The following is a 10,852-nucleotide window of genomic DNA, read 5'->3' on the forward strand; positions in this document are numbered from 1 at the left end:
ATTTCTAATTTGATCCTAATCGAGCGCATAATATAACCCAAAGAAGGAACGGGAAGTATTTACGTCAGATTAGTATGATTTGTAGTTCCGGTCATAGATTAGCGCACAGTTAATATCAGCCAATCACAGTTCTCTAACTACAGCCATTTCCTGCGAATCAGTCTTCTCGCAATGGCTGCTTCAACCAATCAGACGGCAGCAGGAAAGGACAACAGGAAGTAAATACCTTGACAGCTAGAGGGAGACCCTAAAAGCGGCAGCTGAACAGCCCCACGGACAACATCATCGTGGTTTAAATGATACGAACCGACCAGGGTGTCTTTAGGAGGAACATCTACTGTTCTGATATCTGCTGTGGGCTGTCGGAGTATAATGGCGCTCGTTGCTGTCCGGCTATAAATGTCACCGCGCTAACACCGGGGCTAGCGCCACAGTTAGCATATCCAGCCAGCTAGTTTAGGGAACGGGCTCCAGGAGGTCACCGACATGAGTGAATGTGCGACCAGACAGCGACCCGCCTAACCTCCAGCCGAGACAGGTAGGTGGGCCCCGACCGGGGAAACTGCACACAAAGTCCGGCTCTAAAGAGGTCCGTGTTGGAGCCAACGTCGCGAGATGTACTACATGTATATACTCGGTCTTTTCTTCTCATTTATTCGTGTTTTTTTGTTGTCGTGGTTGGCTGTCATTAAGGCTTGACCACATAAGTGGCAAATGGCCACGATCAGGTGACTTTCTGTGACAGAAAAAAAAAAGCCCGACATACCGGTTGTCAAATGGTATCAATCACATGACGTCTGTGGCTCTTTTTGACTTTTCAGCATTGTACAACTGAGTGTTCCTTATTGAAACCATTACTCATCAGTTTCAGGGCAGGTTGGGACAGTCCTTCAGTGTTCCGGGCATTAGGGGCGTGTTTGCTCTCATTATGTCCCGTTTTTCGCTGCTATGTTAGAATGGAGCTGCTAAGAGGTGTAACATTTCAACCACGGACGCTATAAGAGCTTCCAGACAAAGCCGGACGTCTCTGCATCAGTTTTAATGGCTCCAAGTTCAACTACTTGTAGGCGTGTTCGCGAGATTTTATAAAGAGTTATTTGTCAAACAGCCTTATCCATCTGAGGACCTTTCATATGGCACCAAGGACGTGTTTCTAGGTTAAAGATTAACGACTGCGTCAGTGTTTTAAAAGATGAAATTAAGGGCAAGTTTATTTCCTCCAGACCAAATCCTGATTTCATTTTAGTTTTAGATATTTTTCCTGCAAAGTTCAACAAACAGCCTTTCATGAATGCCTTGCCCCCATAATAGATGTAATACATGCCAGTTAACTGACTTGTAATTATACTTTATTTAGTTATTGGTCTTTGTGGTGGAGTTTTATTGTTAAAATCCATCTTTTTCTGAGAACCTTTTTCAGTTACTATCTAGAAATGTTTTTATAATTGTTGCTTGCAGCATTAACACACACACACGCGAGCAATGCTGCATATATATATATATATATATATATATATATATATATAAAACAGCAAGCAAAAAAGCAGCATTTTTGCTGTTCTTTCTGTTGTTCCTTTTAAGTGTAGGTAACATCCCTATTATAAGTTGTTTAACTTCAGTTAGACTTTAAAGTTCAAAAGCGTTGTCCCTCCTGGACAGACGCAGAGTAGGCTGGTATCATTGTCATGGTGTTAATCTGAGGTTTTAAAACAATATTGCTAAACGTGATCTGATTGCTTTTAAAAAAAACCTGAAAAGCAGACATTTTTTCTGCTGCTGTTAATGTAATATAATATATACTGTTAAAGTAATAACAGTGTTCCTTCTAACTTTTTTATTTTGTGTTATTTTGATACCTGGACTTGACCAAAAGTATAGAATAATTCAATTCAATTCAATTCAATTTTATTTATGATACATGTCATCTAAAGACACTTTCCAAAGTCAAATTCAATTAAATTGGACAGATTGGTCAAAAAGTTTCCTCTTTAAGGAAACCCAGCAGATTACATCAAGTCTTGACAAGCAGCGTTCACGCCTCCTGAAGGAGCTTAGAGCCACAGGGAGAGTCGCCTGCATTGTTGATGGCTTTGCAGCAATCCCTCACACTGAATAAGCATGAAGCGACAGTGGAGAGGAAAACTCCCATTTAACAGGGAAGAAAACCTCCAGCAGAACCGGGCTCAGTATGAATGGTCATCTGCCTCGACTGACTGGGGGTTAGAGAAGACAGAGCAGAGACACAACAAGAAAGACAAAAAAAGCACAGAAACACGTTGTTCTGGGAATGTTTTCTACGTTATATGGTAATAGTGGATAATCTACCTCACCTGGATGATGTTACAGCTAACAGAACACCAGACCAGGTGTACCTACTATGAAGAGAAAAAAAAATGACAGAACAAAAAGGTAAAAGACGAAATAACAATCAAGCAATGCAAATTGGAAAAAAAGATGGAAAAAAACAGATTTTCCACTTCAGTATAGCTTGATGCATATCTTTCTAACTGAATGGTAATAAATTGCTGACTTATTGCTGGAAAAACGGCCAATAAGCGAAGTCTGCGCGTTTATATTTCGTGTCCCTCGTTTCTTCCTCTACAGTTCAGTGTGGCAATGAGGAACAGCAGGGTCCACCTCTAAGGGCTGGGAGGCATGAACTCGGTTTCCCCCAGCGCAGCGCAGTACGTGGGCTTAGTGATGCAGGATGAGCAGGTGGAGAGCTGGAGGCAGCCGGCCCTCGAGCGGCAGGGCAGCTTCGGCTTCAGAGCGCCTCAAGTTTCCGACGCGAGCAGAGAGGCGGCCAGAGAGCCGGACGAGATGGACAAAGTCAAGGCCAAACTGATGTCGGCATGGAACAATGTCAAATACGGTAGGTCATTACATCTCTGCAGAAGCCCCTAAGCGTAAATCGTGAGAACGAGCTTCCTGTGCCGACTCCTTTCTCTCTGCTACCTGCAGGTTGGACTATTAAAACCAAAACCTCTTTCAACAAAATATCTCCGGTCACCGTCCTGGGACACTCCTATCTGCTCAACAGTGAAGGTATATTTATCCCTACTCTCGCCTGTAATAAGTTTCTTCATCCCACCACACACCTGTTTCTTATCTGGAGAAAGAATCAGCTTTGCTAAGTAGATGGCTTCTGTTTCACTTTCATACCTTCTCTCCTACTATCTCAGATGAGGTGGAGAGGTTCCGTCGGGATTTTGTGTCCAGAATATGGCTGACCTACCGGAGGGAGTTTTCTCCGCTGGAAGGCTCCACCTGGACAACGGACTGTGGCTGGGGCTGCATGCTGCGCAGCGGACAGATGCTGCTGGCACAGGGGCTCGTGGTCCACCTGATGCCCAGAGGTTGGGGTCTTATGGTTGTGTTTCGTATTTGAAAGCCAATCAGGCTCCTCTTACTTGTTGAATACTGCAGGATTAAGTTGACTTTAGGAGGCACGGTCAGTAAATGCTGTGCTCTCATACAAGTCGGCCCTAATTGTGGCTCCTTAGGTGACAGCAATACAACAATATTGGGGCAAAGTCTTAAAGGAGCCATAAGTAAGATATTTACTGTAAAATCAACCTAAACCATTCTCATTTGTCTCCCTGGATGGACGTAATGGTCCCTATAAACAATCAGTTCTCTCCATCAACAATGTCTTAGTCACATTTTCTCCTTTTCAAACCTAGAGGTACGATCAGGAACTACGTTTGGTTCAGAGTGTAGCCCATGTATACTTCCTGGTTCCTGAGCCAATCATATGAGAGTTCCCAGGGTTCCCAACACAACACATTTTGTATTTTATGTTGGCAAAAGAGCAGCAGCCTGCTAACATGGGAGCCAGTAAGAGAAGCAGACCAGAAATGGAACAGAATACAACATGATAGACCTGTCCTGTGTTTGTAAAAATTCCCAAGAACAACACCACTTAAAAACGGCATATTACATTGTTGTGATTGGCCGGCTGTTGTACCAATTTTAGCCACACGGAGTCAGTATTACTTATAGTTCCTTCAACTCTCAACAGTCTGGCAGCACAGATCAGCTATTAATCATGCACTCCAAAAATTTCGGTCAAGAAAAATGCAAGAAGAAGGACAAAGTTGAAAGACGGTCATAAGAAGTGTTATTTGGGACAGTTGGGCACAAGACATCCAGGGAGCACAAAAGAACGAAGGTTCTCTGGCCAAGTAAGAAGAAAATGTACACTTTTTAGTCTTCATGTAAAACACTGTGGCAATATGCAACCCTACACCATTATATGAAGTGTGTACTTGGTTGAAGTGTACATAAGGGTTCCAGTGCACTGGTTACAAGTGTGGCAAACTGGAAAAATGGGACAGTATGGGTTACGTCATCGGCTTGTGCCTCTGCTTGTGCCTCTGTGACATCAAAGATGACGGGGCCGTCGCTTCTGCTAAAAATGCTTCAGATATCCTCTGCTGGTAGTACTGCTGGCAGGATGCTGTCACCAGGTCCCAGCAGAAACTGATATACCTTTTAAAGCATATTTACATAGATAATGCTTTAACAGAGGTATTTTTGTGGCTCTGTTTTCACCTCCTCTCTACAGGCTGAGTTTTGGTGACGAAAAGACGATTGTCGGATAAAACCCTTTTCAAAGTGGAGATTTTTAAAAACTCAATTAGTAGCAGAATTGATATTTGGAGGTTATTAGGAATTGTGCGACAGAGGCCCTATACGGTCATACTCAATAAATTACAATATTATTGAAAAGTTCATTTATTTCAATACTTCAGTTCATCAAGGGAAGCACGTTCTATAGATTAACACAGACTGACGATGTTGTAAAGCCTTTATTTCTGTTCACACTTTTTCCACCTCCAGCTAATAAAAACACAGCATCTAGGATTAGAACAATGCATCAGACCAATAAAAAGCTACATTTTCCATGCAGAGATGGGGGGCTTAATGAAAAGTATCTTTAACGCTGGTTTTAAATTAGTTTTTTAAGGTGCTTTTAATTTGACAAACCAAGCCTCTTAGAAATGCCTGTTTTCATTATTGTATATAACTGTGGTACATCTCCCCTCTCCCTTGGTATGATAGAAGCTTAATGGACAAGAAAAGGTCTTTTTGCCCCCTGCTGGCGGATCATTTGTATGACTGATAAAATCATTGCCTTCCCTAGTTTAAAAAATGGCTCTCTACATTTACAATATGTAAATGCTCACGTCACGGGTTAATTGCATGTTATTCTCATATATTTGTAATATAATAACAATCCTGATCAAGCAGGTTTAAACGAAATGTGGATTTTTTTTTTTTTTTTTTAGTGCTTGTTAGAATTAAAATAAGAGTCCCAGGTGATTATCCTGACTGCACTAAATGACTATTTCTAAACTCTTTTCTGATCTACAGATTGGGCTTGGCCAGACGCTCAGCAGCTGACGGACGTGGACTTTGAGGTTTTCCGACCTCGTTCCCCAGTACGGGCCGGAGGCGTCCCTATTCCGTCCTTTGGTTCTTTGCGAGGATCCGGCTCTCCAGAGAAACTCCCGGCCAGCGGTCAGGCGCCCAGGTACTGCCAGAGGAGAAGGCCCGAGTCTGCAAAGGACCGGCAAGCGGAGCCCGTCCACTCCAAGCTGATCACCTGGTTTGGAGATCAGCCCTCAGCTCCTTTTGGTGTTCACCAGCTGGTGGAAATAGGCAAAAGTTCAGGGAAGAAAGCCGGCGACTGGTACGGCCCCTCCATAGTGGCACATATACTTCGGTGAGTGCTCTACGTTTGGATCAGAGCTGTTTTTAAATTCTGCTCAATCTGAAGTCATTTTGAAGGCTTTTTCTGTGTTTTTTTTGTCTGTTTTGCAGGAAAGCCGTGGCCAAAACGTCCGTGGCACAAACCCTAGCTGTATATGTTGCTCAGGATTGCACAGGTAAGAATTAGAGCTTAGTTTGAGTCTTTCGCCCTCTTAGTTGTTTTTCTGTTATTTTCAGTAGAATGTTTCCCCCTCGATTTTTATTATCATGATATGATTTATTTATTTTTCGTATCCCAGTATACAAAGAGGACGTGGTGCGTCTCTGTGATCTGTCTCTAAGTCAGAGACCCGCCGATCCTTCCAACCAAGCCTGGAAGTCCGTCATCATCCTGGTGCCCGTGCGGCTCGGAGGAGAGGCCCTCAACCCGTCCTACATCGAGTGTGTCAAGGTCTGCGTATTCTCTTTAACCGCGACGCGTCCACTACTGTCCTGCTTAAAAATGTCCCGCCTCGTACTGAAAGCTCTCGTGTTAAATCGCAGAACATCCTGAAGCTGGATTGTTGCATTGGGGTAATCGGAGGGAAACCAAAGCACTCCCTCTACTTTATCGGCTTCCAAGGTGAGAGCCGCCCGCTTCCCTCTCCTTCAGCTGAGATAATCAGAGGAAGCAGAGAATGATTCCCTGAAAGCTGAAGTGTGAATGTTTGCTTTAAATAAGCTTCCCCTTATCAAGTGGGGATAGATGTCTTTGTGGTTTTCATCTTTTTCTTTCTCGTCATGCAGATGAGCAGCTGCTCTATCTGGACCCCCACTTCTGCCAGCCGGTTGTCGACGTGGCTCAAGCAGACTTCTCCCTGGAGGTTTGTTAGCACGCGTCAGAGCACCTCACTCTGAGCATCCTCAGACTTATCCGACACGGTGGGATTTATCGATCCTCATACCCTGACGCCGGTGCAGAACAGACCGAATAACCTGTCCATGTAGCCTTTTGCTCGTATAACACGTCCGCTTGTGTCACTCCGCAGTCGTTCCACTGTAGCTCTCCCAAGAAGATGCCCTTCAGCCGCATGGATCCCAGCTGCACCATCGGCTTCTATGCCAAGAACAAGAAGGACTTTGAATCTTTATGTTCTGCTGTCAGCATGGTGAGTTATTAAAGCAGCCTCCTGTTTATTGCTCTCTTTTGTTTTACCGACACTAAGAACCACAGATGGACAGTTTTTTTTTGTGTTTTTTTTTTCATCAAGGTAAAAATAATTGCCGCTAGAAAAATGTCAAAACCTCTGACTTTGATGTTTTTACAACATTTTTTGTATCGGGGTGCAGAGGTTTGGACCTTTTTTACAGCTTCTGCAGTCCCTCACAGAGGTGTTTCATCATGTCACAGCCACAGAAATCATATAAAATACATATATTATTGGAATTTTCAGTGACGGATCGACAGAGTTTTGCATAATTGTGAAGTGAAAGAAAAAGAATAAATACATTTTTTTAGTTTTTTCTTTTTTAATCTGATAACAATAAATAAAATCCATTGCAACCGACGACCCTCATACGTTACCTAATGAGTAAGTAGAGTCTACCTGTGTGGGATTTAATCTCAGTCTAAATCTAAATGCTCTGTGAAGGCCTCAGAGGTTTATTAGAGAACATTAGTGAACAAACGAGTCAATGGAACCCAGCAAAAAGCTCCGAGATAACATTGTGGACAGGTTTACAGCATGATTAGGTTCTAAACCAACATCCCAAGCTTTGGACCTCACATAAATTCATAAAAAAAATGAACAAACGGCACATCTGCAAACCTGAAAGTCCTGTAAGAAAAGCAGCTGGAGGAGACGAAACACTTCAGACAGGGACGCAGGTTCACCTTCCAGCAGGACAACATCCCTAAATATAAATCCATACAATGGGAAGGCTTAGATGTCAGCTCCTGAAAATTGAAAACCTTTTTAAATTCACTCTATTAAGCCTTCATTTCAGGCTAAGTGACTTGGAAACAAGTTCACTCTTTTTGTTTTTCTGAATCTGCATATTGTTTGGATGTGGCAGATTTCTCCCCATGTTGCAGCTGCATGTCTCATGTCGGCCTTACTTAGAGTTGAATCTCACTGGTATCGTTGTCTATCCAGGCTCTGTCCTCGTCTAAGGAGAAGTACCCGATCTTTACCTTCGTGGAGGGCCAGGGGCAGGACTACGGACTCGAGGGTCACAGCAGCAACCACGGTGGACCCTTAGCCCACATCCTGCCTCCAGGCCCACTGAGCAGGAGTAACAACAGAAGAAGCAGCGAGGAGTTTGTCTTCCTGTGAGCCTCTGGGGAACGCCATCTCCCACATTCCACCACTAGGTGGCAGACTCTTTGTTTTCGTCCTTTAAAAACAGAAGCACTTCATTGTGGCGGTGCAGCTGCCGGTTGGAAAGCAGAAACAACTCTCTGTCAGCCTTGCTGCAAAGACTTTGTTAGGTCTGCATGGAGGGGTTGGTAACTCTGCTTTCTCTGCTGGAGGAAGTTGAATTTCACACCTGATCTCATCGAGTCAGCTTAAAAATCTAAAACTCCAACGCTCAAGGCTGCAGCTCCCCACTTTTATTTATGTATAATATACCACCTGCTGTACACATTTTTAAGAAGCTTTTCTGTTGCGTTTTATTTATAAGAAGAATGTGTGTGTGTGTGTGTGTGTGTGTGTGTGTGTGTGTGTGTGTGTGTGTGTGTGTGTGTGTGTGTGTGAGAGTGCTGGGTTTGTGGAATTGATTTGTCCCTGCTTGTCCAGATTTATTTAGATGCCAGCGCTGTTGTGTCGCCCTGAGGTTTTGGACTCATCCAAGAGCTCATCGAAGCTTTTGCATCTCTGAGAGTCCCAGGCGTCATTATTTATGATCAGGAATATTAAAACCCTCCCCAGAAATCTGCTGTTACATTTCTCCTGGTGCTGGAAATGGACATTTATCATCGCTGAATGGCCGTGTCTCATCAAGCATCATTTAAAAATGTATCTGGATGCGTTTTGCGGTAAAACCCGGAGCAGCTCTGTTTAATCAACAAGGTTGAGGTTTTATTCTGTCCTGTGACCATGCTGAGTTGGCTTTGTGAAATGGTCCCTGTTCCTTTTTTTATTTTACATGCTATTACTGGAAGTTGCACTACTACTGTTAGCTAGACTGCTGTCCAGATTAAACACAAGCACTGGAACACTATTCTCCTTCTTTTTGACTCTTTGGATCTTTTTTTTTTTTTTTTATCTATGCTGTCATGTCTTTGTCTTCTTACAGGAAGATGTGTTAAACAGGCCTGTTCTTTGCATGTTGTACCCACGTTTAGTAAGTTTTATCATTTATTAGGGTAGAACATTTCCAAAGTTCAGTAAGGCTACTTTGTTTTCGTATGTTACACTTAAACTTTCTGCATCCTCAGTTCATCGGAGTCTAACTACGAAATTGCTTTTCATGGTCGAGACTTGCAGTGAAAATATTTGCCACAAATTTTCTCTCCTTGGAACAACAACAACTTTCAAAGATCACAGAAGGGCACAGAGTGAACACATGGTCCCTAAGCAGTGTGGAAAGTATGACGTGAAATCCCTCAACATTCATCCATCCAACCTCCTCTCTACCTTGTGGCCTTCCTTTTTAGTGTCCTTTCTTCCTTTTATTCCCCTCATCATTCTTTGCTTCCTTGCTCTCGTTCTTGCCTTGTCCTTCTGCACCTTTGTCCTTTTATCTTTCCATCCTTAGTTTTTTCCTTTCTCTCCATCCTCTCTTCCTTGCCTCCTTCTTTTCATTGAGGCAAGGTCCTTTGCAGACTCTGGTCTGTCCTTGTTTTTCTTTTTTGCTTCCTATCTTTCATTCTTTGTCCATCCTTTCTCCTTTCCATCCTTCCTTTTCTTGTTCCCTTCCATTTTTCCCTCCATCCTTTCTTCTGTCCATCCATCGCAAACGTTTTGTTTAAAGCATCCCCACTGTGGACAAATCTGCAGTAAACGTTAGCATCTATGCTAACATGAACTGAAATGACTAGGAATTGGACCTTTTTTTTTGGCCTGGAAAGATATAAAATCTTTGCTGGAAAACTGAGTAGAAATCCTCCGTATGTATCAGAGGGTCTCAAGCCTTTAGCAGCAAGTATCAGCCCAGTGAATACAACTGTTTTCAAGTACAACCAAAGTGACAGATTAGAGAGAGGGGAAAAACAAGACAAGCTGCATGTTAGGCTGCAGGATGTGGGTTAGTTATCAATGCAATTTTTACTCAGATGTGAACGGTTTTAAGCAGGGGGGGAGAGAACAAGAAAGTTGTGTGAATGCTGAATTCAAAGCGGGAACATTTTAGGTTTCTCACCTTAAAATCCAACATGGCTGCCATATTTTTAAAACTGACACTTTTGATTATCAGTCTCACTAAGTCTTTCATCCACAAAGTACTGTGCAGGTGATTGAGTTCCTTTTTAGTGATCAAATAAATAAAATGCAAAGAAATACACTTCTTAAGTTGCTTAGCTTTGCATAAGCTGCTTGTTTTTTTATTATTCATTTTCATACCACTGGAACATTATCACTTTGGCTTTGCCATTATTCCCAGATCTAGTAATCATGGCATCACAGTTAATTAATAGCCATCAGCATTTGTTCTGGATTCGGTGCCTAATTTAGCTTAAACTTTCCTCAGTACACTTCCCCATCGAACAGTTTCTGTTTAAAGCATTCTTTTAGCTGGACCAATGGGAAAATTTGACACAATAATTTTTTTTTAACTAATGGCCATCATATGATCCTCTGAATACTATATTATGAAGCTCAAATCAAAATAATTGACACTGAATCAGAATTTATATAACTGGATATGAGCAGGACCTAAAGAAACGCTAATGCTGCTGTATAAATGTTACAAAGGAAACTAAATATTTATCGGCTACAACCAGGGACTTTGACTGTGGTTACAACGCTGACGGTGTACAAACATCAAGTATGAATGTCTGAAAGGTGTGATTGTTTTGTAATATGTAAAGAGAGAATAGTGATAGTGTGAATCATTTAGTTCCACAGCAGCGTAGCTGACTACTCAGGGTGTGAAGTGTTCATTGTGTTCGTCAGCCTGGAGGAAGAAACTCTCTTTAGCTGCTGGTTTTAACAGA

The 10,852-nt window shown here is 42.5% G+C and overlaps 1 protein-coding gene across 2 annotated transcripts; it reads left to right on the plus strand.

The window, feature by feature from the left end:
- The first annotated feature begins 180 nt into the window (after nt 1-180).
- Nucleotides 181-8,919, plus strand: atg4da (autophagy related 4D, cysteine peptidase a). 2 transcript variants are annotated; one of them, XR_002426923.2, is made up of 12 exons: nt 181-538; nt 2,605-2,872; nt 2,962-3,045; nt 3,183-3,356; nt 5,377-5,728; nt 5,827-5,891; nt 6,015-6,166; nt 6,259-6,337; nt 6,502-6,578; nt 6,744-6,863; nt 7,851-8,122; nt 8,166-8,919. XR_002426923.2 is itself a non-coding variant. In XM_012850495.3 (11 exons), the coding sequence occupies exons 2-11, from the start codon at nt 2,656-2,658 to the stop codon at nt 8,028-8,030; spliced, it is 1,500 nt and encodes a 499-aa protein (XP_012705949.2). In that variant the 5' UTR covers nt 181-538; nt 2,605-2,655; the 3' UTR covers nt 8,031-8,919. The 2 variants fall into 2 exon arrangements, 1 of the variants encoding a protein (XP_012705949.2); XM_012850495.3 differs by having other exon boundaries at nt 7,851-8,919.
- Nucleotides 8,920-10,852: the final 1,933 nt, after the last annotated feature.

This window comes from Fundulus heteroclitus, chromosome 5 (genome assembly GCF_011125445.2).
Source record: "Fundulus heteroclitus isolate FHET01 chromosome 5, MU-UCD_Fhet_4.1, whole genome shotgun sequence".
Taxonomy (NCBI): domain Eukaryota; kingdom Metazoa; phylum Chordata; class Actinopteri; order Cyprinodontiformes; family Fundulidae; genus Fundulus; species Fundulus heteroclitus.